Source organism: Capsella rubella, unplaced genomic scaffold, assembly GCF_000375325.1.
Source record: "Capsella rubella cultivar Monte Gargano unplaced genomic scaffold, Caprub1_0 scaffold_7, whole genome shotgun sequence".
NCBI classification, from domain to species: Eukaryota; Viridiplantae; Streptophyta; class Magnoliopsida; order Brassicales; family Brassicaceae; genus Capsella; species Capsella rubella.
This window is the reverse complement of record NW_006238917.1, coordinates 5,997,854-6,025,648: the sequence shown is the minus strand read 5'-3', so window position 1 is coordinate 6,025,648 and position 27,795 is coordinate 5,997,854. Positions and strand designations below refer to the sequence as shown.

General features: G+C 39.1%; 7 protein-coding genes across 10 annotated transcripts; 2 read left to right on the top strand and 5 right to left on the bottom strand.

Annotated features, from left to right (window-relative positions):
* The first annotated feature begins 207 nt into the window (after window positions 1-207).
* On the top strand, window positions 208-3,770 carry LOC17879789. Of its 2 annotated transcripts, none has more exons than XM_006282899.2 (5): window positions 208-365; window positions 460-626; window positions 1,078-1,302; window positions 1,420-1,514; window positions 1,731-3,770. In XM_006282899.2, the coding sequence occupies exons 3-5, from the start codon at window positions 1,092-1,094 to the stop codon at window positions 3,537-3,539; spliced, it is 2,115 nt and encodes a 704-aa protein (XP_006282961.1). In that variant the 5' UTR covers window positions 208-365; window positions 460-626; window positions 1,078-1,091; the 3' UTR covers window positions 3,540-3,770. The 2 variants fall into 2 exon arrangements, with proteins under 2 accessions (XP_006282961.1, XP_023635246.1); XM_023779478.1 differs by having other exon boundaries at window positions 460-658.
* Window positions 3,771-3,862: 92 nt separating this feature from the next.
* LOC17878205 lies at window positions 3,863-4,959 on the top strand. Its single transcript, XM_006285605.2, has one exon. It carries the CDS (start codon window positions 4,004-4,006, stop codon window positions 4,745-4,747), a length of 744 nt encoding a protein of 247 aa, XP_006285667.1. The 5' UTR covers window positions 3,863-4,003; the 3' UTR covers window positions 4,748-4,959.
* A 98-nt stretch (window positions 4,960-5,057) lies between these two features.
* Window positions 5,058-8,408, bottom strand: LOC17880000 (uncharacterized aarF domain-containing protein kinase 1). Of its 3 annotated transcripts, none has more exons than XM_023779479.1 (12): window positions 8,195-8,402; window positions 7,943-8,071; window positions 7,631-7,825; window positions 7,189-7,236; window positions 6,981-7,109; window positions 6,768-6,892; window positions 6,465-6,575; window positions 6,203-6,311; window positions 5,963-6,081; window positions 5,670-5,823; window positions 5,407-5,554; window positions 5,058-5,333 (listed from the first exon to the last, which is right to left on the bottom strand). In XM_023779479.1, exons 1-12 carry the CDS (start codon window positions 8,306-8,308, stop codon window positions 5,272-5,274), a joined length of 1,443 nt encoding a protein of 480 aa, XP_023635247.1. In that variant the 5' UTR covers window positions 8,309-8,402; the 3' UTR covers window positions 5,058-5,271. The 3 variants fall into 3 exon arrangements, with proteins under 3 accessions (XP_023635247.1, XP_023635249.1, XP_023635250.1); XM_023779481.1 differs by having other exon boundaries at window positions 8,181-8,285; XM_023779482.1 differs by lacking the exons at window positions 5,058-5,333; window positions 5,407-5,554 and having other exon boundaries at window positions 5,705-5,823; window positions 6,013-6,081; window positions 8,195-8,408.
* Window positions 8,409-9,046: 638 nt separating this feature from the next.
* Window positions 9,047-11,486, bottom strand: LOC17880532 (26S proteasome non-ATPase regulatory subunit 6 homolog). The gene is made up of 8 exons (XM_006283840.2): window positions 11,224-11,486; window positions 11,015-11,129; window positions 10,641-10,731; window positions 10,415-10,560; window positions 10,094-10,313; window positions 9,818-9,926; window positions 9,555-9,723; window positions 9,047-9,454 (listed from the first exon to the last, which is right to left on the bottom strand). The coding sequence occupies exons 1-8, from the start codon at window positions 11,360-11,362 to the stop codon at window positions 9,280-9,282; spliced, it is 1,164 nt and encodes a 387-aa protein (XP_006283902.1). The 5' UTR covers window positions 11,363-11,486; the 3' UTR covers window positions 9,047-9,279.
* Window positions 11,487-11,669: 183 nt separating this feature from the next.
* On the bottom strand, window positions 11,670-14,795 carry LOC17879674 (argininosuccinate synthase, chloroplastic). The gene is made up of 10 exons (XM_006283542.2): window positions 14,616-14,795; window positions 14,318-14,373; window positions 14,142-14,223; window positions 13,874-14,012; window positions 13,671-13,719; window positions 13,388-13,570; window positions 13,191-13,265; window positions 12,921-13,106; window positions 12,717-12,805; window positions 11,670-12,419 (listed from the first exon to the last, which is right to left on the bottom strand). The coding sequence occupies exons 1-10, from the start codon at window positions 14,686-14,688 to the stop codon at window positions 11,867-11,869; spliced, it is 1,485 nt and encodes a 494-aa protein (XP_006283604.1). The 5' UTR covers window positions 14,689-14,795; the 3' UTR covers window positions 11,670-11,866.
* Window positions 14,796-15,007: 212 nt separating this feature from the next.
* On the bottom strand, window positions 15,008-19,719 carry LOC17879288 (conserved oligomeric Golgi complex subunit 2). Its single transcript, XM_006283119.2, has 12 exons — window positions 19,172-19,719; window positions 18,680-18,880; window positions 17,976-18,312; window positions 17,591-17,752; window positions 17,324-17,423; window positions 17,025-17,234; window positions 16,833-16,938; window positions 16,358-16,558; window positions 16,085-16,189; window positions 15,856-15,981; window positions 15,521-15,655; window positions 15,008-15,426 (listed from the first exon to the last, which is right to left on the bottom strand). The coding sequence occupies exons 1-12, from the start codon at window positions 19,637-19,639 to the stop codon at window positions 15,313-15,315; spliced, it is 2,265 nt and encodes a 754-aa protein (XP_006283181.1). The 5' UTR covers window positions 19,640-19,719; the 3' UTR covers window positions 15,008-15,312.
* Window positions 19,720-20,290: 571 nt separating this feature from the next.
* On the bottom strand, window positions 20,291-27,704 carry LOC17878210. Its single transcript, XM_023778423.1, has 28 exons — window positions 27,481-27,704; window positions 27,209-27,377; window positions 26,981-27,093; window positions 26,763-26,879; window positions 26,473-26,619; window positions 26,062-26,358; window positions 25,827-25,984; window positions 25,457-25,578; window positions 25,282-25,373; window positions 24,946-25,159; window positions 24,784-24,847; window positions 24,357-24,505; window positions 24,206-24,276; window positions 23,969-24,139; window positions 23,629-23,733; window positions 23,206-23,310; window positions 23,028-23,117; window positions 22,585-22,660; window positions 22,406-22,499; window positions 22,256-22,325; window positions 22,008-22,187; window positions 21,623-21,745; window positions 21,453-21,536; window positions 21,192-21,376; window positions 20,956-21,094; window positions 20,822-20,881; window positions 20,626-20,730; window positions 20,291-20,548 (listed from the first exon to the last, which is right to left on the bottom strand). The coding sequence occupies exons 1-28, from the start codon at window positions 27,604-27,606 to the stop codon at window positions 20,435-20,437; spliced, it is 3,540 nt and encodes a 1,179-aa protein (XP_023634191.1). The 5' UTR covers window positions 27,607-27,704; the 3' UTR covers window positions 20,291-20,434.
* Between the last annotated feature and the right edge of the window lie 91 nt (window positions 27,705-27,795).

Genomic DNA, 27,795 nt, shown 5'->3' with positions numbered 1-27,795 from the left:
TTGGTGAGATAAGTCTTCAACTTTTGGTTATATAAAAAAGTTGAGATTTTATTTTGGATAATATGCAATAAGCAGATTGGAATATGGATAAAGATGATATATAATATAAGCTATTTTGGGATAAGATATTGACAGATATCTATTAAATTATCTGCTTTCATTACCATTTTTTCACTACGATTTTTTGGGTAAGAAAGAAAACACCAAAAATGAAATTGATAACCCTAGTAGTAGTTCGATGCCTCTGGCAGGGCAGCACATGTTACGAGCAATCGCCACCGTTGAGACGTTAACACGTGGCGACAGTAATTGCGATTGAGAGCTTTTGATGAGAAAGCGTAGCCGTAGCAGCAGCCTCCATTTCTGTAAGCATTTGTCCTCCCAAATTCCCCAAATCCATCCATCTTCTTCCTCCAAAAGCATTACTACAATCTTCCCTCATTTTTTCCTGTTCTCCAGGATAGCTACACTCAGCTCCAGACTCTGTTTTTTTTTTTGTTTTTTTTTGGCTTTTGCGATCTACGCTCCAACCTCTTTATTCTTACCACGGATCTCGGTTGCTTCCCTGCGTACGACGGTCCGCTCTGTGGAGGTTTTTCACTTGCGTATTTTGGCTGACAAAGAGGGTATATCATTCAGAGATTTTTTGTTCTGCTTGGTGTGTCTACTTATTGAGCATTACATTTACTAGTAGTTGGACTTTAATTTTTTTTCTCCGGTGTTGTGACGTTGGATTCTCAAACCTTTCTAAGATGGTTTTGTATTTGCTGGCATTTGATCATAGGGTGATTGGTTGACTGATTGAAGTATATACGTGAGGAAATGAATAGAGAGCTGTTTGTTTGGAACTTTGCTTTGAGATGCATAGGCTTTAGAAAAAATTACTACTCGTTGGTTCCTGGATTGGTGATTTACATCTCCCTTTATGTCGTTTCACATCATTTGTCTTGTGATTTTTAGCTATATGTTGTTTTGATTTTAACTCAAACAAGTTGTTCTCTTGTCTGATTTGATTATTGTTTGTTGGCTGTCTTGATATTATCATATAGTATTGATTCAATGATTTTTCACTATCAGAGTAATCGCCAAAGATGGAGGGTTTCTTAACGGATGCCCAGAGAGAGATGTTGAAAGTTGCAACTGAGACTGCAGAGAATCTTCCACCCTCACAGAATCCTCACTCGGTTTTGCATACATCTCATCATCTGCCTAAAGCATCTGCTGGTGGAAAACCTTCTGGTGGGTCAAATGCTGTGAAACACAGAAGGTCTCATGCTGGAAGGTCTATCCGCTCAAAGAAGGGTCAGTTACTACTCTACTCTACTTTGTTTGGATTTGTAGCGCCTGTTTCTATGTTATAAAAGAAATGGAGTTGGTAATTGCATAGATAAATGCAGTGATTGACACATTTTGTTTCAGATGGGGGTGGTGGGAAAGGTAACTGGGGAAAACTTATTGACACTGATGGAGACTATCACATTGACCCGAATGATCCAAATTATGACAGCGGAGAGGTAGTTTCTACACCTCTATCCACATTTTCTTCCTAGATGAAATTGATTATTCTTATTTTCATGCTTGACATCTTTGTCACCAAAGCACTCGGGGAGAAACTTTTTTCTATGTCTGTCCACTTGTTCTAGATGATGATTTCAAAGACTTATCCATAAAATATATTGCTTTTTAGATGTCATTATGATCATTTTTCACTGCATTTCTTGTTATATCAGGAACCATTCGAGCTTGTTGGTGCAACTGTTTCAGACCCATTAGATGATTACAAGAAAGCTGTGGCTTCAATCATTGAAGAATACTTCAGCACTGGTGATGTCGATGTTGCAGCAGCTGACCTCATTGAACTTGGTTCAAGTGAATATCATCCCTACTTCATCAAGCGGCTTGTCTCAGTATCCATGGACAGGCATGACAAAGAGAAGGAAATGGCCTCAGTGTTACTTTCCGCATTGTATGCTGATGTCATTAATCCGAACCAGATAAGAGATGGATTTGTCCTGCTGCTAGAGTCAGCGGATGACTTCGTGGTGGATATACCTGATGCTGTAAATGTTATTGCTTTGTTCCTTGCACGTGCTGTTGTGGATGAAATCCTTCCTCCAGCTTTCCTTCCCAGGGCGGCCAAGGCACTTCCAGTTACTTCCAAAGGTTACCAGGTTGTCCAAACTGCAGAGAAAAGCTATCTATCAGCTGCACACCATGCGGAGCTAGTGGAAAGAAGATGGGGTGGACAGACTCGAACAACTGTTGAGGAAGTCAAGAAGAAGATTTCTGACATTTTGAAGGAATATGTTGAGACTGGAGAGACTTATGAGGCATGTCACTGCGTAAGAGAATTGGGTGTGTCTTTCTTTCATCACGAGGTTGTGAAGAGGGCCTTAGTTATTGCCTTGGAAAACAACGCAGCAGAAGCACCTGTATTGAAACTACTAAAGGAAGCAGCTGCTGAAAACCTGATAAGCTCTAGTCAAATGGTGAAGGGGTTTTCTAGGTTAAGAGAAAGCCTTGATGATCTTGCTCTTGATATTCCTTCAGCTAAAACCAAATTTGATTTGATTGTGCCAAAGGCTATCTCCGGCGGTTGGCTAGATGCTTCGTTTAGCTATCCCTCTGGAGAATGTGGACGGCAGCAGGTTGAGGATGAGAAATTAAAGCGGTTCAAGGAAGAGATACTGACCATCATTCATGAGTATTTTAACTCCGATGACATACCTGAACTCATACGCAGTCTTGAGGATTTAGGAGCACCGGAGTACAACCCAATTTTTCTCAAGAAGTTAATAACACTTGCTCTGGACAGGAAGAATCATGAGAAAGAAATGGCATCTGTTCTCCTCTCTGCTCTTCACATTGAGATGTTCACCACAGAAGATGTTGCAGATGGTTTTGTCATGCTCCTGGAGTCTGCAGAAGATACAGCACTTGACATTCTGGATGCTTCCAACGAACTTGCTCTGTTCTTAGCTCGGGCTGTGATTGATGATGTTTTAGCACCTTTTAACCTGGAAGAGATCAGTAGCAAATTACGACCTAACTCAAGCGGAACTGAAACAGTGAAGATGGCTAGGTCACTCATCTTTGCTCGCCATGCAGGAGAGAGGCTTCTACGATGCTGGGGAGGTGGAAGCGGTTGGGCAGTTGAAGATGCAAAAGACAAGATATCGAATCTGCTGGAGGAATACGAAAGCTCAGGGCTGGTATCAGAAGCGTGCAAATGCATCCGTGAGCTAGGCATGCCTTTCTTCAACCATGAGGTGGTGAAGAAAGCACTGGTGATGGGTATGGAGAAGAAGAAGGACAAGATGATGCTGGATCTTCTGCAGGAGAGCTTTGGTGAAGGACTCGTAACAACAAACCAGATGACCAAAGGGTTCACAAGAGTGAAAGACGGGCTCGAAGACCTAGCTTTGGACATCCCAAACGCAAAGGAGAAATTCAAGGACTATGTGGAGCATGGGAAGAAGAATGGTTGGGTGTCATCGTCGTTTGTAACTTCCCTAACTGAAGACGCTAATCTAGGCTAGATCAAGAGGAGAATCCCCCAATGGTGTGGGGAACTAAAAACCTGATAGAATGTACAAGTTTCTTTCTCTCTTTCTTATCTCGAGCATCCCTGTGGTTGTTTTTTTTGCACTTTTAGGCTTTGAGAATTCTGCAAAAGGGAGCTTACTCTTTTCACGAACGTTCAAAACTTTTGTTTTTTTATTCAGAACCCTTTTTTATTTGTTATGAATTGAGAGTCCAACGTGGATCTACTTAGTTTTGTTTTAGAAGTCAATAAGTTTAGCAAGGTAAAAATTGAGGTTAATTATTCCTTAATGGCAATTACCAATTAGACAGAAACAAATTAGTACTTATTTTATGTCGCATTTGGTATTTTTCTAATAATGATGAGCCAACTCTATTTCTTTAATAAAAATCCCATATAGGCTTAAGGCTTCGATGGGAGAGAGACAAGAAAAAGAGAGAAGTGTCGAAGCTAAAGAAAATGAAATTCGTAATACCAAAAGTACCCTTCACACTCTCTCTCTTCATCTCCCTGTCTCTTCTCATCGTCTTCTTCTTCGCCTTCCCAACCACATTCCTCCGCCGTCCTCTCTCCTCTCCTTCCTCCGTCATCGCCGTCGCCGAAGAAGGCATACGGATCCGTCACCATGGATACAGCTCATACGAAGCCTACATCAAGCACCAGCTCAACAAAACTCAAAACCCGAAGCTACGTAAAGTATGGACCACGCGTGACTGGGACAGGAAAGTGCGCGTGTTCTCCACTTTCTTCAAACGGCTCAGCGATCACAATCTCCTCTCGAACCAGTCGAAAGCTCTCTCGATCGGAGCGCGAGTGGGACAAGAAGTAGCGGCGCTGAGATTGATCGGCGTGCAAGACTCCGTCGGGATAGATCTGGTGCCGCGACCGCCTCTCGTGGTGAAAGGAGACTTCCACGCGCAGCCGTTCGACGCGGACACGTTCGATTTCGAGTTCTCGAACGTGTTCGATCACGCGCTTTACCCGGAGAAGTTCGTTGGGGAGATCGAACGGACGCTAAAGCCAGGAGGGGTGTGCGTGTTACACGTGTCGATATCGGGGAAGACGGATAAGTACTCGGCTAATGATCTCTTCAGTGTGAAACCATTGGTGAATCTGTTCAAGAGATCCAAGGTTGTGGAGGTGAGGAACATCGATGGCTTTGGGCTTGATACTGAGATTGTTTTTAGAAAGAACAACAACTAAACCATACAACAAAGATTTTTTTTTTTTTTTGGGTTTTCATTGTTTCATTTTTAATACATAGGTTCGTTGTTGTTAAGTTAAACACAAATTGTTTCTCTTTTTGTTTGGATTGTATTTCTCATAGTTTTATCGTGTTTTACTACAAAATCAAAATGTATACATCTATTCTGAGTGGCGACATCAATAAATTATAGAGTTTTTTTTCTTTCTCACTGATGATAGCACAAATTTGAAGCATTTTCTGATATTCATTTCCTAGTTGCAATGGAACTTTGTTGTCGGTGTATCTCGTCACAGAATAGCACAAAAGTTGAGTTTCAAAACTTAATAATGTTCTTCTGCTTAAACTTGACACTAATTTAATGTAAAAATGACAAAAAATTTATAAGGTGAACTCAATATTCAAACCAAGGGACAACTTGCTGCCTTATCTGTAACCAGGAGGTAATGTAATGATTGAGACTTGAGACTTGAGAGTATCATTTGCAATAGATAAAGAAAATAAGGATGGGTGAGAATGATTATCAACTCTCTCCTGGGTATAGCCTTCTCAGCGAACTAAATCGACGCTTCTGCTTTCTTCTACCTGAATATTTTACTTCCATTATAAAAAGCTGATTTGGTGAATCACTATAAAAGAGTTTGTTCATTGTCTTAACCTGTTGAGAGTCTTCCTGATGCAAGCAAAGCCTCTTCTGCCATAGACCTCCAGTGTTGTGAGCAGGAGTAATTGATCCCAATCCCTACACTGAGTCCTCTTAACAGTACTACCGTACGAAGAACCGAGAATAGTTCCTCCGGAAATGCCTTTCCACAACCAACAAACAAACAAAGTCAATTGTTGCAGTAAATCCAACAACACACAGGCGACTGTTAGCGGTTTTCCTTCTTTCTCAACTGTTTAGGTGTTGTGTGTTTTTACCTCAACCGAAATCTTTTTTATCGAAGAGTCTTCTGAGAAAGGTTGCAAAACTGTTGTACCAGGAGGCATCTCTGTGTCAAACATTGTTTTTGCTAACTGAAGAAGCTCTTGTTGCTCATTCTTACACTTGGCCATGGTAGCTATACCAAGTTCCCTGAATTTTCACCACAGAAAAGTCAGAAACAGTTTCAGGAATAATCACTCATATGCTACACTAATTCCATCAGGTAACTCTAACCAATTTTAGCTTCAACTAAAACCATAATTATATTATGATAACAAAGTTACTTCACCTAAAGCTCTGTAAAGCCAATGAGGCATCATTATCAGCGATGGCAATTACCAAATTTGCATAACCAAGTCTCAGGTGGTCAGGGAGTTCCTTCACTTGACCATAGTCCAGAAGTGCAACCTGATGACGGGAAACACGATTACAACTTAAGATATATATAGACAATAAAACCTATCGAACGACAACAGTTAGTCAATTAAACTGCTGAGGAATAACTAGCTATAAACAAAAAATGACTTGCCTCTGAACCTTTACAAATCAGGATGTTCCCAGGATGTGGATCCGCATGAAAGAAACCACTCTTCAGTATCATTTGGCCATATGCTTGGGACAAACTGTTAAGTATATTGCTGGAAGGAATACAAAAAATATGTTTTTCAATTTTCAGTGCAGCATCAGAAAATATCCACAAATGGTAGCCAAAACACAACGAAATGACAACATAATAGCTCTCAAGCATTGGAAAAAAAAAAAATATATCAGAAGATAATGGAGGAGCTTACAGTTTTGCTGCCTCTGCGAGTTTACCGCGTGGATTTATCCCTCTTTTGGCCATCTCATCACCGAGGCTCAAGATTGGGATTCCGTTAATGTAATCCATAACCAGAACCTTCCTGTGGTTATTATGGTTATTCCTCTGATCAGCACTCATTACTCATCAGTCAAGCAATAGAACCAAAAATAAAATAATTTTGAATGAAAAGAGATGTTGTCAAAAAGACAAGAACTATAACTTGATCAGTGAAACAGGAGAATTTAAAAAGCCTTAAACATTATTGAAATAACGTTGATATAAGAACAATTACCTGGTCACCAAATTTGGTAGCACTCTGGGAACCAGAACAGGACTCTTTCTATTGTTATCGTAAAGAAAACGTCGGATCTTTTCCATTGCATTGGCCTCCCTTATAAAGTCGAATTCATACCCAATCTAGAAAATAAAAAACAAGGACTTAAGGTGACTTGGAGGCAGTTAAAATTCTTGCCAGATATCCTTAAAAGCTAGAAATGATATACACCTGCTTCTCGATTTCCTTTGTTATGGAGAACAAGTCAAATTTGAGATCAGTTTTCTGCATGAATAATGCAAATAGTTGCAAGTTTCTTATATCTATCATCATCAATTTCTCCACTCCAGGATGTTGGACCTAAACATGTGGTAGCATATTCAGAAAGTAATTGAAAAGAGGCTAGGAGGATTTCAGTAGTCTCCTGATTATTTATTACCTTTACAACAACATCCCTTTTGTCACACTTTACTCTTGCTCGGTGTACCTAAATAGAAGCAAAAAGAAAATTGAAAATATTTGTTTCGCTTGCATCTTTACTCATAAATAGCGTATGTCAAGCACCATACACTCAAGAAATTCACATCAGGAAAACGAAATAGCCGAGAAGAGATACGAGTTGTTCCTAGTAACCTGATGAGTTAAATGATTCAACTTCATAAAGCAAAAATGTTTAATTTCATAGTAACATAAGCATGAAAATGTCACTAGAGTTCCATGCCAAAGATACACCTCATGCAAAACAGGGGAAGGGGTGCAGAGACTTACGCATACATGTTGAGACTTACTTAACCATACTATAATCTTAATCTGACTCTAAAAGCGTGCATGGTAATACTCTGCATAGGTTCTAAAACTATGAGTGATGCAGAATGTAGTACCTGAGCAATAGAAGCAGAACCAAGAGGCTTAGCATCAAATGTTTCAAACACTTGTTCGATGCTTTGACCCAACTCTTTCTCAAGGACAACTCGAACGGCATCGAATGATGTGGCAGGAGCTTGATCACACAAAGTGACGAGTTTTCTCACCCACGCAGCTGGAGCCAAGTCAGGTTTCCCTAGAATTTGTGCAATCTATTGAAAATGTAAAAAACACTCGTCACTGGCAACTCTAAACAATCCAAGAAACAACAAACCTCCACAGTTTATGGAGAAATGGGAATCAAACAAGACAAGAAGGCACATTATTACCTTAAGGAAGAACCCACCAAGGTCAGAGCACATAGAGTAAATTTTGTGAGCAGCAAGTTCATGTTGTCTCTCCCACATTTCCTCGTGCTTGGTCACATCCTTGACAAAGTTCATTCGAAGTTGAAAGACCTAAAACAAAAAAAAACAAAAAGCACCAGCAGAAACAACAGATTCAGAAATTCCAGAAAAGCATAAGAAAAGGAAGCAGAAAACGAAACATGAAGAAGAAAAGGAGTACCATGAAAGAGAAACCTTGTATCCAGTGTAGATATCGGTGGCACGAGCCCAGAACTGAAACGATCGTTGCCAAGGTCGGAATCCATTTGTGAGCTTTTCCTGAATCTCTTTGAAGTCGATCGCATGCATTTCCTTCCGGAAGATAGATTTCTCCAGGAAATTTAGGAAAAGTGATGAGAGGATAAAGTTATGTTTAAGAGAATTGTCTTATGTATTGTATGGCTTCAAGATGCTCACTGATCTCTACCCAAGTATTTTTCTTTTTTCTTTTGCTTTTAATTACTGTTTTATTAAACTTTTAATCCATGTGTCTTCTTTGGATTTAATTCCTAATTTCATCTTTTATAAATTGCTCGAAATATTCATTGTTATGCTTCACTTTGAGATATAAAGGTAGATAAATAGGCTGATAAGATGAGAGCAAATGTACAAAAGTGAATACAAAGAAAGAGTTGGAAGTAACTCAAGAACGTATTACAAAACAAAACAATAACAAGGTTTGTTAGTAGTAAGTAAGTCTTAACAAAAAGAAGTCATTTTGACAGTAAGAAACAAAAATCATATCAATCCTAATAGTGGTGAATGGGACATACATGTGGTTACGGATCCCACCTACCACTAACAGACATCCGTGGAATAATCTGCAAATTAATTGCTTACTCTTACCAAGTTCCACTAAGGACAAGCAAGTCTTTCCAAAATTTTTACATTGTCGGTTATTACTTTGTATGAAGATGAAGTATTACCTTGACATAGTAGAAACTTATGTATTGTTGGCTAATTAACCTTTTTTTTTTGTTAAAAACCTGTTGGTTTAAAAGTAGTCTTTCCATAGTAAATACTAAAGGATACAATGAAAACAAGAGATTTAAAGGCATGCGATGCAAGGAAGAATAAAATGATTTTTGGAGATTAAACTTGCTCTTTGTTCTTGAGAAATGCACCACTAAAAAACAAACTAGAGTCAATTGAGACAACATGTATTCATCTCAAAATCCCAAATTCATATCGTTTCTCAGACCTTAAGATTCTACCGTTTTGAGTTCCCAAGTTGCAAAGCTTGAAGAAAGTGCCAAGAAGCAGAAAACATGTCGCAATGCTCACAGATCGATCACACGAGATAGCTTCTGGATCCTGTTTAGCAAGAAATCCCCTTGCTTGATTGTTGCCTGGTAGAGTGCATTCTTTGCATCAGGACGGTTCGTCTCCAGAACACCTGCAACTTTGTCTATCTTGCAGTGAAGCTTCCCAGCAGCAATGAAGCGTGAGAGCTCCCTGTAACATTTGAAGCCGGTTTTAACTTTGTATTTTTCTGCTTCTAAATAAAGAGCTGGCAACTAAAAGATACGAAAAGAGTGCTCATTAGTGTGCTTACTGATCAATGAAATCCACGGAAACGCCAAAGGCCTTTGCCATCGCTTCAACTGTCACACTCTTGTACGATTCCAAAAACTGTGAGTATACCACCGTTCTCACCTCCCTCATGTAGAACCGGAAATGAGGGTACAAGTAACGGTCAAACTTGATTTGCTCAGCCATTCCAGCTGAGAACATACCCCAATAATGAAGTTTAGTAAACATGCAGAACAGGCAACATCCATGCGAAAATTTGATATCTAGTGCTTGTAATGAACTTACCAAATGCTGAGAAAAACGCCTTGTACTGGCACTCGTACAAGGAGTTCAGAAATTCAGAAAGGAACGGAATCTTCCCAAGAACAGTTAATATCTCCGGTGCATCAACAACCTGTCAAATTAGTAGCGCTTTCTTAGTTTCTCAAAAAGAATCACATCCTCCAAAAGGAATTTCAACCAAGAAAAAAGATTCATCATTTTAAAAGGTTGACATACTAAAAAATTATCCCAACTTAATTTAGATAATTCGAAGTAGAGGACAGAGCAATTGACAACTACCTTCTGCTTAAGCGAAACTCTGTCCAGAGTTATGATGCTTGTCAGGACGGTGTAGAATATAAAGGTCTCATATGGAAAAATTTCATATGTTGTGAAGGTTGATATCGAATCCAGAAATAAGCTGGCAGCCTTCTTAAAATTTCTGGTGGACATGCAGTACAAACCTTCATAGACCTTCAGCCTGTTCTTCCTCTCCCAGTCACCACCCTCTTCAAACAATCTGGCAAGGCAAAACGGAAAGTGTTAGATCAAAGTTTTCAGTTGCGTTAACAACCATGAAGTGTAGTCTCAATGCAGCCAAAAAGCCACACTGACACTTACTTTTTTGCTTTGTCAATGCTCTTTGATACAAGGTCGAAGTCCATATAGAAAAAAGCAAGCTGCAATGTATAGAAGACAAGGTCCATCTTCTGCCCTACAGCTACAGTTTTGCCTTCAGTGAGTTTCAGCTGCTCCAAAGCATTCTCCTAGAATTGCAAAACAAAAATTTAATGGTCAAGGAAGTTCTGTGAAGTGCATAACTATTAACTTTGACATGGTAACATACCTTATCACTAATCCTGATGAAATACAAAGCCTTAGCAAGATGAGCTTCACGTACTTCACTTTCACCCAAATTTTCTTCTGCGTCAGCAATTCTAAACAAAGGGGACGGAAAGGAATACGTAAGAAAACACCAAACACAATAAATATCGAAATTACATAGAATCATAGTGATTCCCAAAATCTTCACATGAGCTACAAAGGAACATAGAGATTCCCAAAAGGAAAAAGAGGATTATGGCAAACGCAATTCTGAAACATCCAATTCCAAACCCAGCTGATCAAAATGCTACAGTGTTACCCTACATCAATCTAATCTAATAGACAGTAATACGAGAACTCAAATTTCAAATAGGAATACGAATCAAGGAAACTTACTTCTCGTCAAGCTTTTTAAGCTCCTCTTCGTTATTGGCCCGCATAGAATCTAGCAAGCTCTGATTCAACTCTAGCACCGATGTAGCCGCTAGGGTTTCGTACAAGGGAGCCATACCTAGCAAAAATACCAACCAAAACATTAGGAACATAAAATCTCGAAGCAATCATAAGTTAATTGTCATCGGATAAGAGAAATCGAGCTGCTTAACTATCGGATTTGATGAAATCCAAAACCTCAGACTTGAGCTGGACTTTCTCGATGTCTGGAACATCGGATTGAGTGAGGAGGAAAAGCTTGTGGGCTAGAATGAGATGAGGCTGCTGCGATCCTTCGGCACCACCGTCCATTGCAAATCAGAAAAGCTTCACACGGATCTGAGAGAGAGAGAGAGAGAGAGTAAAAGAATGAGAAGTGTTTGCTTGAGCAAGGAGGAAGAAACCCCAATCTTAAATAAAATTTTAACACCGAGCAAAACTGTCCTTTTTGTTGACATAAAAAAAAATAACTTATGAACTGAACAAAAAAATACAAGATTAATATTCTTAGTTTAAAAATCGTTAAATGAGATGGGAATTTCGTATTTTATCATCGTGTTATCCAACAACAGTCTTTTGATCTGATAAAATCAAAAAGCTTGCAAATGATTTCAGAAAATAGAAGAATATAAATGCAGTTGTAAGTCGCACCATTAACAGAAATATAACTTGAGTTACACATGTCATGAAAGAGAAGCACAATATTCAATTTGATAGAATTATTTCAACATTATAGCAAAGTGAAGCCAAATGCATCACAATAAGGGACGTTCTTATGTCAGGCTCAATTCCATGTAGACATGAATGAAACCCTTTCTAGATTCCTTTCTCAAGCATTGCTCTAACTCTCATTGGAAGCCCGTAAAGACGAATAAACCCGGCTGCATCTGCTTGGTTGTAGATCTCACTCCCTTCGAACGAAGATATGTCCTGTCTATACAAACTGTTTGGACTCTTGCGCGCTGTAACCGACACAGATCCTTTGTACAGCTTCAGTGTCACAGATCCCGTGGTTGTCTCAGTTATCTTCTCCATGAAAGCATCCATGGACTCCCTAAGCGGATCAAACCATCTCCCCGCATAGACCATCTCTGCGTATTTCAGTGCTAACGAGTCTTTTACCTGAATACTCTCTCTGTCTAGGGTGAGGGATTCTAGTTCCTGTACTGCTGCAAAGAGGATGGTGCCCCCGGGAGTTTCATACACACCCCGTGATTTCATCCCAACCAGACGGTTCTCGACCATGTCGATTCGCCCAATCCCGTGTTTTCCTCCTATGGTGTTTAACTCGGTCAGAAGTGTGGCTGGACTCAAAGCCTTCCCGTTCAGTGCCACTGGCAGTCCAGACTCTATCCCGATTTCGATGTATCTGCTCAAGTGTTCAAGTATCCAAAGTTAGGATGCAAATTGTAAAATCCGTACACTTGGTATATAAATTTGATAGCAGCTAAACAGGTTGACTCCTTTACTCAGAAAAGACTACACATCATAAAGAGACTTGATTAACGAGGCTAAGCTGTGCGCTCTGTAGCTAACTGACTCAACTATAGTTTTTACTATAATTTTAAAACTGTCAACACAGCTAGAATCCACTACAAACCTTGTGGGATTGCACAAGGACTAGAAGAAATTCCGAACAGAGGTTTAGATAAAAGCAGCAACTTACTCAGGCTGATCAGGAGCATCTTCAGGATCTACACTTAACATGTACATATCTTTCTTCGGCTCGTTTGCTGGATCTTCCAATAGATCACCCTTTCAACAATACAAAAAAAAAGTTTGATTTCAGAGCATGAACTGAGCAATGTGAGAAACAGAAACAATTTGTATCCAAAAAGAAATGCAAACCACCATATGACTTTTACTTTACCTCATGACTAAGGTGCCACAAGTTCCTATCCCGGCTGTAAATAGATTTCTTTGTCACTGGGACGGGAACATTATGCTTTTTTGCATACTCAATGGCATCTTCTCTGCCTTGGATTTCCCATTCTCTCCATGGTGCCACAACTTTAAGTTCAGGGTTTAACGAAAAGAAGGTAAGCTCAAACCGAACCTGTTCAATCAGTACAGAAAGTAACATAAGAATCAATGTAAGTGTTCTTCTAACGTGCGCATTAGCAAGACATTAAGTACATACCTGGTCATTTCCTTTGCCAGTACACCCATGGGCAACGGCGTCAGCTCCAACCTCTGCTGCTACATCAACCATGGCCTAATAATTTAGAAATTGTATTAGACTATTAGTGACAATAGATAATCCAAAAGATGTAATCAGATATTAGATTTATTGGGGTTCTCTACAATTCGATCATATAAAACAGATAGAAATGTCACCTTGGCAATGACAGGCCGAGCCATGGAGGTACCAAGTAAGTATTTTCGTTCATAGATGGCACCAGCTCTAAGACAAGGGAATATGTAATCTTTAACAAACTCCTCTGTGAGATCCTTAACAACCAACTGAGAAGCACCACTAGCCTTTGCCTTTTGTTCTAAACCATCCAACTCTTTTATTCCCTTCATATCAACCATTTAGAGAGGATGAGAAGACATATGTAAATGCAAAACAAACATTTTCTTAGCAAAACCAGTCACATTTGTCAAATTTGTAATGTACCTGACCAACATCGGCAGTGAAACACACAACTTCACAACCATAGTTCTCCCTGCAAAACATGCAAGTGTAGTGGATGGGTTAAACTTCCAAGAAAATATTAGCATCAAAGCTATCTAAACTAGTTGTGTCCTAACCAGAGGAAGATCCAAAATATAATCTTGCTAGAGGTAAAACATAAACTCAAGAAAGAAGGAAAAACATACTTTAGCCATGGCACGATGACAGAGGTATCTAAACCTCCACTGTAAGCTAGAACGACCTTCTTCAGCTTCCCACGAAGTCCAGCCTCCTTTGAATCATTAGCCAGGGCAGTTCCATCACTGGAGAGAACAGCTCGGATAGCTGTGCAACATTCAAGACCACAAAGGGTTTAAAACGTACTAATGGAAGGTACATAAAAAACAGGAAAAGGTCATCAAGAGGGGACAAAGAATATGACTTTAAAAGAAATTGGGCTGATTCAAACTTCACCTTGGTTCTTGCAGCTGCGGGATGCGGAAGCATGACCCGTAAAAACGGCATTGCCAACAATCTGGCTTCGTCTCACAGATAGCTGCAATGGAGAGTAACAAATAAAGAATTCAGAAGCAAGAATCGGAGAAACAAGAGATAAGATAAGCATTATTGTTAATCTCAATTACAAGTACCTCTTGGAACTGGGAAGTGGTTCTTGGACAAGCTACATTCTGACATTTTGAGCTACCTGAGAAGACATATCAGAATATCAAAGGTACATTACGATTATAAAACCCGTTGGAACATCTATCAATTCAATATTTTGAACAAGGGTCCCATTTGCAAATTCTCGGTGGTTAAAATAGACACCGGAAATGGTAACTGTCGGAGAAAGGGAGAATTTTGTATTCAAAAGTAGAGCTATTGGTAATAATATAAAAACAAGGAAACGAAGCTGAGCAAAATGAGAAATGGAGGGGGAGAGAGTACCATTGTGGGAGCTACGGAACAAGAGAGCAGAGGAAGAAGAAGAAGGAAACGAAGTCGCCGAGATTTCAGCCATGTAAGATTATTTTCAGGGATTCTTTTTTGTCTGCGGGTTGTTCTCGACAATGGGGCTTGGTGCTCTTCTTAGATGCCAATACACTGCCAACAGTGTCTCTAGGGTTTTTTTTTTCTGTATACGGCGGCTATATCGTTTTACATTTTTTTTATTTTTTCTCAATTATATATATTTCTTGTTCAGAATATTGAAAACGTTTTCCATATTTCGTTTTCGTTTCCATAAAACGTTTTTATACGCTCTTAAACCAAAAAAAAAAATAGAAAGCAGTATTTCGAAAAACAGACTTATGTTTTCTTTGGTTTAATTATACATGAAAAATAAAAATAAAGTACAGTAAGTTGGAAGTAAGTTTCATTCCCTTTGGTGCGTGTTGTTTATATACTTAAAGATGAAACTGAAATAGTCCTACAAAATATTTGAATGGCCGGCCACAGCTTGCCACTATGTCATGATCTCTCAATATGAGACTTCTGAAAACACCTCTCTCTTTCAACAAAAACTCTCTTCCTCTTCTTCTCATCAACTATAACAACCAAACACAAGCGAAGAAAAGAAGAGGCAGTATTTTTCTGATTATAAGACATGATACCACAGTGCTGTATAAAAATGCAGTGGGATTCTTCAAACACTGATTGTGTTTTGCCTATCTGCAGGTGCAACGCATTGCCAAAAGGAACAATAAGCCGGGATATCTGCCGGTATCAACCCCAGTGCAGTCACGTTTCGGCCATACTCCTGGCAAGTTATTAACCAGACCATGTTACTTCCTCATAAACTAAAATTTGCAGAGTATATTGATCCCACAATCAGACATCATGAGGAAGGTTACCTGAATATCAAGGAACAACTGCATACACATCTTGTCTGTTTCAGATACATTTTGATCAGAAACACCTGACGCTGCACCTGCTCGTCTCTGTGCATTTTGACGTAATTTCTGAAGCGATGACTCTGTTTTTCTTGCCTGTGACATAATTACAGTCAGTACCTCTACCATCTTTTACAACACATAATAAGAGTTTGAATACGATTTGTAGGGGCGGAAATAATATGATTCAATTCAAATACTATTTTTAGTTTTGGATAATTTCTTAAAATAGTGTTGTCAAGTGTTATTATACTAATCAAAAATCCTCGAAAGAGTGTTCAAAACAGAGTACTTACCACGCTAACTAGTTCAGCAGCTAATTCATAATACCGCCTGGTAATTTCAGTGACAGTACCATGCAGTAACTCCTCCCTTGTTTTTTCGGTCAAGTAATGTCTAGCCTTGTCTCCCTCCAAAAAAGCCTTGTAAAAGAGAGGTGCAATAATCCACCACTTTAGAATTCACCAGTCAAGTAATAATGAAACTTTTTAAAAATCGCAACCCCAAAGATGAATGAATGAATACCTTTACAGGACGAAGTAGCCCGACGACGTATGGTGAATGCCTAACAGGTAGTGGCTTATTAGTCATCCTATACGTAGCGGTTATTCCCTTGAGCTGCCTTAGGTCCTATTGGAGAGAAGAAAGCATTTACTATTACAGAGTGAAAATGTGTGACACATGGAGAATAACTCCAATCTAATTCAGCTATACAGCAAGTTATACACAACACTGTTCTTGCCGGTGCCACTAAAATAGTCAAACAAATCTGGATCTAAGGATTACTCCGGGCTTTACCTCAACGGATTTATCAACAATGACATCAATTATTGTCTTGGTAACTATAGGTAAGACTTTCTCTAATGATGCCCCACCCTGTTCTATGCTCATCCTCACCACATCAATAACTTCAGTGGAGCATGAAGATAAATACTGTGATACATGTCCAAGGTAATCGCCACAAACTTCTGAGACTAGAAAATTTACATCATGTATAACCTGCCAGGAAGGAAACGTAAATATTCCCAAAAAAAAACAACTGATGAAGAAATTGGTCTATATGATCTGAATTCATGTATTTATGTGAAAAGAAAATATTCCGAGTTTACTTATTTTCCACAGCATTTTTTTTTCATTATATTCTAACATAATGAAAATTAAGCTATCCAACGGCACATAACTGCAGCTGACATAGTAAACACGAAATTGCAGAAATGCCAAAATGTCCAAACTAAGAGGAGCTCAGAAACAATCCACATAAGAAGTAACTTACATATACAAAATCTTCTGCAATGCCTGAAACTGCCCATTCACAACCAGGACTCGGGCTGGCATTACTCTTTCTAGTATTCAGAGCAGATGACACCCAAATGCTATATCTACATGTCATGAACACATAATCAAAATTAGAATTCAAACAAAAAACTAGTAAACATGGATAATATTACACTCAAATTTCACAAACCTCGAAAGAAGCTGCAAGGTCAAGCGAAGAAATTTATCAGCAGCAGAGAAAACGAGAACATCTTCTTTCCAGCACGATCGCAAGCACTCTAAAAGAGTACCACTCTGTCTGAGAATTAAGTTGAGCAAACTCTGTTGATCTGAATCCTGAATGAAAACCAGAGAAGGAGAAGTAAGAGCAGAATCCAAGGCTCCAGCTATCTCCTGAAACCTGAAATTATGTATTTTTTTAGTTAGAGAAGCTGAGAAACCACTAATCTAAAGGTAAATCGATAGCCATCTATGATATTTCTTAAGTACCTCAGTGAAAAATATACTCCCACATTCCATTGCTTCATGAATTCAATGTATATAGCTTCAGCTCGAAACTTAGTTACAGCAGACCTTGACGGACAATAACCTTCATAAGAAGTACATGGTATGAGAAAACTGAAAAATATCCCAATAACTTCAGCACCTAGAATTCAATTAAGTTTTATGCTCAAATAAGTCACATAAATATCAGTAATGCATCTCAAATAAGCCATGTGATCAAGGTCAGAGGAAGATAACCATCAGTTACTCTACCTTCAAGATATGCCAGGAAATCCAAGCTTGCCTTGTAATTCTTTAAGAACTCTGTAGGCCTTCCAGGAGAAAATGCTCCTGGTTTGACTTTCTGGATTGCCGAAAGAACTTCTTTCAGGATTGAATTGGCCAAGAAGTTGAAGACGTGTAAGCCAGATTTGTCTGTTTTAGAACAAGATATCAGGCAAAGATACAATGAGTTAAATATAAAAAAAGCACCACTAAAAAGCGAATAAGCCATGAACCCTAGGCTACTGTGTTAATTGGGTAAACAATATCTTAAAATGTTAACAGGAAAAAAATATTTTAAGAGAAACATGGAACTTCAAAAAGGTGTTTGGATGTCTACAACATATATGATCGCACAAAGATTTGAGTCAATTACCCGTTGAAGCTATTTCTAGCAGCATTTTACAGTCCTTCGCAATAAAATGCTTGATCTGTTTGTAATCGTTTTCAAGTTCATCTCCGGATGATCCAGCAGCATGCGTTGATGTTTCATGTGTGATAAGTTTATGTATAAATGGAGCCACAATAGTTGTACGAAAAAATTCTTCTGCATTGTTGGTGTTATCAATGGCAGCGTATGCACGTAAGCAGTTGTAAAGGACACTAGTATCTCTGTTGTTTAGCCCATCAATGAAGCAATGACCCAGGCTAGCATCTAATAACACACTAGCGCTCTGAATTCTCTTCTCCATGTTCTCAATGAAAGGCAGGTTCTGTACTGGCATAACAGAAAAAAGTAGTGAGCATCAGTCATAAGACTTTCTGTTGTCTTCTGAGGCTAACAAGTATACTGGAGTTTTGCAGAACACCAGAGAACTGATAGAAGATTTTATTATGTAAATGTAATCAATTTTTTTTAGCAATCTTCTCAAAGCCAATGAATTTTCCTAACAGCACAGCCTCTTCTCAAGCCCTATATTCAACTATTTTGATCCCCAATACACTACTGTCAAATGCAGTATACTTGAAACTTCTTGTAAAAGAAACAGAGGTTCATTTCTAATGCAATCTATAATATTGAGCCTAGGAATTATGACTTCGCAAAAAAAGGAAAAAAAAAAGTAAATGCATGATGGAGACCTGTGCATGAGCCATATAGAACTTGAGGCGATTCATTTCACTAGCTATTCTTTCCAAAAGCATGCTCTGGGTTTCTCTCATGGTTGTGCCATCTTGCTGCGTAGAGTTCTCATCATTCATAGAGCTCTTTCCAATGGAATTCGCATCCTCGTTTTGCCAATCCGAAGGAGTACTTGGTAGAACTTTAATAAGCTTTTCAACCTACATTTACAATGGAATAGGCACTATTTACGTCAAGCATTGAGTATTATCTAAATGCAATTGCGAAATATCTTTGCTCAGCATAAACGGAACTACAATGCATAACCATTAAGAATCAAAAACTTATTGAAGATATTATAGAAACTATCACTGAGAGGATATACTAGGACAAGCTTACATAAATCCCGTGATCTAGATCTCTATAGCAACCAAACTAAAAATAATCGCTGAAATATGTAACCCGACATGAAATAAGACTCGAGATTACACTTGCTGAGTAGAATCATGTACCTTGGATACCACATGAAATGTGTCGAGCAACAATTCGAGAACCTCCCTAGCGGCAGCAGCATCAGAGCGCTGCTGCAATCCATTCCTTAAAGCGAAAAGTGCGGCCTCCACGGATCCACGGAATGCAGTGATCTTCTCACGGAGCTCAAGAAGCGGAGCGCGCATACGGACAACAGCAGCATCGATATCGACGAGCTTAGTGCTTAAATTGACGAAATCGGCATAGTCTCGGTTGATGAGATCAACAAGTTCACGGTTCAGAGATGCAAGGTGGGACCGGAGCTCGGATCGGAGAGTGTCAAAGGGAACGAATGTACGAAGCTCAGAGATGTAGGACTCGGAGTCGAAGCCAGGTGAGAGGAAGAGGGAAGGCTTGAACCATAGAGGATGGGAGTCGTAAGGATCCGAGAAGAAGTCTGTGGCGGATCTCGGCGCTTGCGACGGCGACGTCGCGACCAGATCTGACATTTTTCGCTTCGCTGCTTCCTCCTCGGAGTGGGAAATGCTTCAGACTTCAGTTATACATCTGTGTCGACTGCTTGCCGGATCCGAGTTACAGAGATGAATTGCGTGTCGGCACAAGTGACTGCTCGATCTAACCAAACCGGACGATCAAATATTTCGGTTTAGTCGAACCTTTTATGTCATGTATGATTTTTAGAAGGGAAAGAAAACGGTTAATACTAGTGTATACACTTACGAATTACGATGAATGTTACTTGAAAAGTCAGAGAAATATCATTCGGGATATTATATCCAAAACATACTGGAGCCAGATTTAATATCATTCGTTCGGGATTTTATATATCATTCTAGGATAATGAATATTTGCTATTGTGGAAAATCCCAGCTAATGCTGTGTTACTATGTCAAAACTCAAAAGCAAACTTAAGTACTTAACCGTAATGAAAATCAAGGTGTCTTTGGTTTGGTAAGATTAGATTGCAGAAGTCTTTCTATCAACCAACTAAACCGGTTGTTATCTCAAGCAAAGATAGGCCGATAGATGGAAAAAGTTGCAGCGTTAAAGATTTTGTATTAGAAAACTTGTGGAAAAGTGACAACTGCAAGGATGACAAAAAAAAAAAAAAAAAAAAAAAAAAAAGTGACAACTGCAAGAATCTTTTATCTCCTACTTTATTACCTATATACTATTAACCCTGAAAATGTTACATACAGTATATACTATACAATCTGCTTGCAACAGAGAGTTCTTTTAGAGACGAAAATTGAGTTATGGTTTCTCAAGTAGATTCGATCCTACTACATGTAGTAGCTGAGTGTTTCCTGCTTTCTGGATCCACCTTCCCCGTAGAGTTCGTTCCATTGTTGAAGCGCTGTCATGTTCTCAGACTCTGATGAAACACTCGAACCCACCTGATGAAACACCAATGAGAATGGTTACACTTCACTGAGCCCACAAACAATATGAAAACAACATAAGCAAATCTTACCTGTTCATGTGCGTATCTGAAATCATCCATGTTTAAAGCTCGGATATCACAACTTTCACTTTGAGCTGGAGGAACTTTGCCTTCAGCCAGAGCAGCATCTCGCTCCTACCATAATTATCCCATCATCAGCATAATTTATTCCATAGAGAAATTTACGCAAATTAAGCCATCTTGGTTCAATACAAAGACAACTCACATTTTTTTCTTTCTTCAATATCTCCTTGATCGGACGGTGGGCAGCAGTAACACATAGATTCTGAGCGCACCAAAGAAAAAAAATCATTTTTGGCAGACCATAACAATGGTTTTAGGAAATTACTATGAATTTACCTTAAGGTCGCTTCCAGAATATCCATTAGTCATGCTAGCAACCCCATCAATATCCAAATCAGGGGACAAGTCTTCTTTTGCAAGTATAACCTTTAATATCTTTGCTCTATTTGGAGCATCTGGTAGTCCCAACATCAACCTGCAGAAGTCAATACCACAAACTTTTCATAACCACTAACTTTCATGTCAATTTGACAAAAAAGCTTAATCCAACAAGGAAACGATTTATAATCTACCTACGGGGCAACCGTCTAATGACAGCCTCATCAATGTCATAAGGCCGATTTGTGGCCGCAAGAACCAGAACACGTTCCATTTCCTTTGTCCTTAGACCGTCCCAATGTATCATGAACTCATTTTTCATCTTCCGCATGGCTTCATGTTCCCTCGTTGCTTCTCTTCGGCCTAGCATGCTGTCCACCTACAAGACAGTAATTACCTCGTCAGTGCTCTGATTACAAGAAAGATTCGCCTAGGACTTGACCATGAGAAACTACCTCGTCCACAAAGATAACGCTAGGGGAAATTTTACTGGCCAACGAAAAGACAGCTTTGACATATTTCTCAGCCTCACCAACCCACTGCAGTATTGAGAAGAACCCAAGTTCAAACAAGAGATTCGGTGTATAAATTGGTAGAGTCCAACTATGCAAGGGTTTTCAGTTACCTTAGATGTGATGCTTGACATTGAGATGTTGATGAAGTTCGCATCAGCTTCCTTTGCAACTGCTTTTGCAAGCATGGTCTTTCCAGTTCCAGGAGGCCCAAATAAGAGAATTCCTTTACAAGGCTGTATAGAGAAGAACAAGAGCGAACTGATTAGGAAGCCACTCACGCACAACGTTAACCACTACATTTTAGGAGAGACGAATCTTTGAGGAAACCCAAATTATCAGCTAGTATAACTAATATCATCATTATCCACAAAAACCATGCAACTATAGTGGCACACTCAAATAAAAGGTGTTTCCTTCATACATATGTGATAAAGTCGAGGCAGGACCTAGTCAAAAAAACCTATGGCTGAAACCTAATGCGGAGAAGAGAACCACCTTTGTTAATTGCCCCTTGGAGAAAAGTTCAGGCCGTTGTAAAGGAAGCATTACCAGTTCCTTTAAGGTATCTTTAACTTTCTCAAGTGCCCCAATGTCATCAAATGTAACATCAATGTCACTGGGCTGAATAACATTACTTATAAGCCGCTTCTCAAACACATTTTCTGTTACAATGTCCTGAAAGCAACAGAGGAAATTAAAAGTTGTTACATGATATGAGCCATAGCCATAATGAGAATACTAACCTTGAGAGACTTCTTTGAGCTCGTGGAACCATTTAGAACAGCCTGTAAGAGTCCTATTGCAAATTGCATGCTGAAAAGATTCAAAGTTCGCACTCAGTACTTTGGCAGATAGTTAAGAGCAGTAATGCACAGGGACAAGCTGCCAATTACCTATCACGAGACAAAATAACCCTAGTATCTGGATCAGTATCAGGATTACGCCTTGCATGGTCGCCAAGGGCCCATCCAATGATCTTTTCTGCACCTAAACCGGAATGTCAAAGTCAACTTATAAGAAAAGCATTCCATTGTCAATTATGGTCCTCGTGTCGAACAAAGGGAAAATATACTGTCGCTTTGAAGTGTGAGATCCTTCATGCACAGCGTCTCAATTCCTTCACATTCCAGACCACATCGTCCCAACACCTGCATTGAGATGCAAATATGGAATCGTTCTTAGAACTTCTGCAAAGCCCCTATTTAAAAATAGGAAATTAAATTTTGCCAAATAATCTTGTACACCAGAGAAAAAGCAACCTCTAATTAATTAATTTTCATAAGACTTGAGAGTTTAGCAATGAAGTTTAGCTAACAGCCAAATGCCAAGGATATCATTTGGTTAGATATGTAAATCAAAGATTTCTCACTAAAATTGAATCCAAAAAGTTTCTCATCTATAAACTTACACTGTATCCAGACATAGAATGCTGCCATAACCTTATTCTAATTACATATTAAGTCCAGAGGAAAGCAAAAAGCATACCCATAGCATATATTCAGATGAAATACATACCATGCGCAAGTGATTGTAATTAGCCTTCGTTTTCAAAATCTCAGCATCACGATCCAACTGATACGTCCAGGATGTAAGTTCTTCCTCATCCTGGGAATAATTATCTCCATCAAGTCTAAGGTTTCTTTGACAGACAACAGACGAGAATTCTTATGAATAGTAGAACAGTGTAACAGACCTGGGGAATTTGAATAGTAACTTTATTCCCAAAGAGCTCCTCTAGACGTTTTGTTTCCACTGGAACTTCCACTTCCTCCCCTCGCGCATACTGTGGTCCAATATCCTAGAAATATTAGCAAAACTAACATTAGTCCCAGTATAGAAAAAAAGGATACCCTCCAGACTGAAATTACAATCGCTGGATCAAGCATGTTTCAGAGGAGCCCACACAGAGAGGAAAGGCAGAACTGATAGTTAATGTAAACTCAAAATTTTAAGGCATATGTGAGCATGGACTAATATCACAGGTAAAGATAAAGGTAAGAAATAAATACAGAAGCAGAAACCTATAAATATGCATTAATTGGTGTCAGATAATGGCTATTTGCTTCAAAAATGACTACTAATCAATAAAAGAAAATATGAGAAGACGTTGATTTACTGGAAAGTCTGGAATGGCTACGCGAAGAAAAGCAGGTAGGCTGCTGCCAAGAAAAGCAGGTAGGCTGCTGCTGACCTTAGGGAAAGATAGAGCTCCAGGATGAGACTGCAAAAGAGATGAAAGAAATGAAATTTATAAATTCGTAAACACACAATATTAAACCATACTTCAACCTATGATACGGAAAATGCAGCAGTTTGAATGGTCTGTCAAAACAAATGTGGCAATTATTTTATTTCACTACATGATTTTATAATTTCATTGCCCAAGAGACAATAAATAACTTTTGCGAAATGAGCACAATGCATGCAACTGGGGCAAAGCATCGCACTGTAACTACCTTCTCCTTGACATGATTAGGTTGAATATGTGAACAAATCACAATTACGTTTTCCGGGAGATATGCAAGTCTGATTTTGAACGCACAGTACAAATCGTAATTTCCAACAGATTGCTCGGCGTCTTTCAAAAATAGAATAAACGGACAAGTTCTGCTCTCGGCATGGACAACCTGGGAACAGATGAAGATATAAGCACAAGGAAAACAAAAATTCATTACTTTGCAACTGACAAGTACCTCAAACAATGTGTTGACAAGTAATCTATCTAGATCCTGAGAACCCGAGCTTTCGAACTGCAGATCAGCAACTATAACAAAACAGAATAAACGGTGTGTGAGACAAGATCGCTCAGGACCAGTAACCAATGCACTAGTGAACATGAAGTACCTTTGCAGAAGAACCCATGTTCCATTTCACACAGTTCACCAAGATTAACTCCATCAGGTATTGGATTATCAAATCTAACACCCACTTTAGCTGAAGGATTCTCATCAAATACTAAAAGTACTTCCCCTTTAGAACCAGGAGGAGGTCCCCTGAATAAGATTTAAGTAAAAAGTGGATCATTGAGTTAAAAGTGAATATAAAAAGGTAAGAGAAAAGGTTCAGAACGTAAATTCGTAAGTCTCACTTACAAAAAATCCAGAGATCCAGAAATAAGATGGGAACCAGATTTTGAAAAGATATACTTTTTGGATGTAAAAAGAAGAAACTTCTCTTCACCAGAACAGACAAATATTCATATTCATATTCATAGAGAACCCCGTATCCGTACCAGCAGCTGCCTCAAACAGAACTATGATAAGAAGCAAACCTTACGCCCATATCGGTAGAAGGCCCCGGATAAACCTCAGTACCCATGAATTCTACCCTGTCACCTGCAAGTGTTTTTTTCTTCCAAATGAAGTATCCGCAAACCAGAAATCCTAGAAGATTGAAGTACATCTTCTGTTGCAAACAGTTTAATGGGGCCTGCCTTTCTTCAAAGTATGATTAACTGGAGTTCTATATGAAAGAGGTAAAGTCTCCGGCTCCAACTTTGGGGGGGAGTCAGGACCAGAAGAAGTAGCAGGAGAAGGGCTAGAACTAGAAGCATCTCCTTCACCGGCTGACAAATTTGAGCTTTTCCCTCGATCAATGAGCTCAAGACTCTGTGTAGGAAGGTTACATGAATTTATAGAAGCCAAAGCCTGCAGGAAATTGCATAATTGAATTACTTGCCATAATCAGGAAAACAGACAAATAAGTGTAGATGCAAAACCTTTCCTTTTATAAACAAGCATATCAAAAAAACATACAATATATTTCTTACCCCCAGAATTGGATGACTGTCAAATATTAGCAATTTCGCCTCAAAGTGATTGGCAAGTGCTTTAGCTAACATCTCTTGGTATATTTCAGACCCTGAAACAATTCCAACCAAAATTCGAAAATTATGTTGCCGCCTAAAAGAAGTACAAGAACCACACAAGCAAGATACTACAAACCTGTGGGACCAGAAAGCAATATCCTTGGATTCAAAGTGGTCATGTTGGAGGCATAATGGGCATATTCTTTTTTCTTAAGATGTACATGTGAAGCACATATTAAGATAGTCTTTGTATATTCACTACAAAAATAAAACCTTAGTCAGCATACACAAAACGGAGAACAGTTTGTCAGTGTGGAAGACTGGAATGGAAACTAAGGATAGACTCTCATACTTTCCAACTCAAATACATCGTGAGAGAGCAGCATTAGAACTCAAAATTCTATGATGATATGAAAAGATTCGTAATGGAAGGTTCACATGCACATATTTTTAACTCTGCATATATCCCTGAAAAAAAAAAAGAATAATATTTACTTGTTGTATACCTCAAATAATAGGGAAAATTTTTGAATGAAACTTCCAAGCTTTTGCCTTCAATAATTCCAGCTTGAATGCCTTCTCTGAATTTTGCAGATCGCAGAACATTGCCTGATGTTGAAGCTTGTTGTGAAATTCTTGTCACCTCGTTTTTCTCATCTAATATCTGATACCAGCTTTTGTTAATATACTACAAAATCTTGTTGATGACGCCAGGGTAGAAGGGAAACAAAGAGTAGTTACCTTCATTTTTGAATCTTGGTTGTGGCTGCTGACTGCTCCACTATCTGCAGCTTTATTACTTTGATTGTCAACAGAAAATCTTCCTTCCATGCTGTCAACTTGGACCACAGAAGAAGTAGCAGGCTTCCCTGGTGCTTTCTGGCTCTTACGGGATGAGTCGTGCTGCAAGATTGCTAACGTTTCGATAATTGAATTACCTGTTGGATCTCTTGCCTTTCTCTCCAACTCTAGAAACTTTCCTGCAGGAACCTGAACTGTACCAGCTTTTTCTGTGACTTTAGTCAATTGCTGAAATATCTGGATAGAACTTAAGGGGAAAAAACTTATGTGCATTCCCATGGAGGTATTCATCTTAAAATTGAAGGAAAATTGTCTCCTTGCACATTTTTATACAAAAAAAAAAGAGGATACAAAAGCATAGTTCTGGTGAAGACCAAAAGACACTTCGTCACCAGAGTTTAGCACATGGCAAACATTCTTCACGACAGCTTTTCTGTTTAACCACACAGGTCCCCTGCTTCCTGTGGCCTCTAGAACCGCTACAACAATGCCTTTGCGCTGAACATGTGCACAAACAATGAGAATACATACTGCATAAAGGAGCTCACACATCTCCACAAACAACTCAAAAGTAGAAAGAACAAAAATCATAAGCACGAGAAATAGGAAAAAAACCTAAGGACAAAAATATATATATATACCTGAATTCTTGTGATTTTGCACAAGAATGAACTGATATCGTCGTCATTTAATTGGAAGTTGCAGGATATACTAAAACCAAGAGTGAAGGTCGATTCACGAATGTTAAGGGTTGGATACTGAAAATTCACAAGTAGCTCAATTTGTTAGGATATAGCATCCATAAAAGCTTTGGTAATATAAAAAGAGTTAGAGCCCATAAGAGGGTTAAATTAACCACCCGTTGAGACTGTGCCAGAAGTCGATACCACGGGCTCTTATAGCTACCGTGTACATATGTCCATCCCCGAAAAGTACTCGTATTTGGCTTCTCTTGCAAATTCGGCGCTGAGACTACAATCCAACCCAGAAAACAAAAGACTAATTGAAAATATAAAAAACAATCTCGAAAGGAATAATATTTCGGTCCCAAATACAGAAAGATCGAGCAAGAATAAGAGTAACGGACCTTTCGCAACAGGTGGTAGTCGCGCCGTCGTAGCCGCCGCTGCAGAGGCCTCAATCTTTTTGGCGTCTCCAGAGGTTGAAGTGGTTTCACCCAAATCGCTTTTACCAGAATCTGCAGGAGTCAGTGTATTAGTTTCTTTAGCCGCCGAAGCGCCGTCGCCCTCGTCCAACTGCAAACGAAAACAGAAACCCCAAAATCGACACAAAATTTCAAACCAGAAGCTCGAGACGGCAGGGAAAGATGGGGAAGAAGTAATGTCTCCGATCAGAAACCTTTTGGCGTTTGGCTGAAGGAGATTTATCTTCGGAAGAAGATGGAGGTCTCTTGCCGCTGCTTCCGTCGGGCGGGGTTGTATTGTCCTTGCCGGAGATCGATTTACCCGGTTGCGGTGACACCATGGCTCTTCTTGATATCTCTTGTTTGTTCCGATTCTTTCAATAGCAAGACTTGCGATTCTTTGAGAGTTGAAGAATCGATGCGAGAGATGATGAGCTCGCTTTGAAAGAGTGAAACAAGAAATGTGACGAGAGTATATGTGAGTTTGTGGAATATATAGTAGGCCTTTCTCGGTGGGAAAAAAATAAGAA

Coding starts and splice junctions, on each gene's coding strand:
- LOC17880000 (XM_023779479.1), bottom strand. CDS start 8,308: ATGCATGCGATCGACTTCAAAGAGATTCAGGAAAAGCTCACAAATGGA. Junction 6,576..6,767: donor CTACCAAATTTGGTGACCAG/GTAATTGTTCTT, acceptor TAATAACCACAG/GAAGGTTCTGGTTATGGATT. Junction 5,824..5,962: donor TTGGCTTTACAGAGCTTTAG/GTGAAGTAACTT, acceptor GTGAAAATTCAG/GGAACTTGGTATAGCTACCA.
- LOC17878205 (XM_006285605.2), top strand. CDS start 4,004: ATGAAATTCGTAATACCAAAAGTACCCTTCACACTCTCTCTCTTCATC.
- LOC17879789 (XM_006282899.2), top strand. CDS start 1,092: ATGGAGGGTTTCTTAACGGATGCCCAGAGAGAGATGTTGAAAGTTGCA. Junction 1,303..1,419: donor GTCTATCCGCTCAAAGAAGG/GTCAGTTACTAC, acceptor ATTTTGTTTCAG/ATGGGGGTGGTGGGAAAGGT. Junction 1,515..1,730: donor CAAATTATGACAGCGGAGAG/GTAGTTTCTACA, acceptor TTGTTATATCAG/GAACCATTCGAGCTTGTTGG.
- LOC17879288 (XM_006283119.2), bottom strand. CDS start 19,639: ATGTCAGATCTGGTCGCGACGTCGCCGTCGCAAGCGCCGAGATCCGCC. Junction 18,881..19,171: donor CATTTCATGTGGTATCCAAG/GTACATGATTCT, acceptor TTGTAAATGTAG/GTTGAAAAGCTTATTAAAGT. Junction 18,313..18,679: donor TCTATATGGCTCATGCACAG/GTCTCCATCATG, acceptor ATGCCAGTACAG/AACCTGCCTTTCATTGAGAA.
- LOC17879674 (XM_006283542.2), bottom strand. CDS start 14,688: ATGGCTGAAATCTCGGCGACTTCGTTTCCTTCTTCTTCTTCCTCTGCT. Junction 13,720..13,873: donor GTCATCGTGCCATGGCTAAA/GTATGTTTTTCC, acceptor CATGTTTTGCAG/GGAGAACTATGGTTGTGAAG. Junction 12,420..12,716: donor GATGCTCCTGATCAGCCTGA/GTAAGTTGCTGC, acceptor ACACTTGAGCAG/ATACATCGAAATCGGGATAG.
- LOC17880532 (XM_006283840.2), bottom strand. CDS start 11,362: ATGGACGGTGGTGCCGAAGGATCGCAGCAGCCTCATCTCATTCTAGCC. Junction 10,314..10,414: donor AGCATTGACAAAGCAAAAAA/GTAAGTGTCAGT, acceptor TTGCCTTGCCAG/ATTGTTTGAAGAGGGTGGTG. Junction 9,724..9,817: donor GGCGTTTTTCTCAGCATTTG/GTAAGTTCATTA, acceptor GTATGTTCTCAG/CTGGAATGGCTGAGCAAATC.
- LOC17878210 (XM_023778423.1), bottom strand. CDS start 27,606: ATGGTGTCACCGCAACCGGGTAAATCGATCTCCGGCAAGGACAATACA. Junction 23,118..23,205: donor TTACTATTCAAATTCCCCAG/GTCTGTTACACT, acceptor AATTATTCCCAG/GATGAGGAAGAACTTACATC. Junction 20,731..20,821: donor TATTGAAGAAAGAAAAAAAT/GTGAGTTGTCTT, acceptor TAATTATGGTAG/GAGCGAGATGCTGCTCTGGC.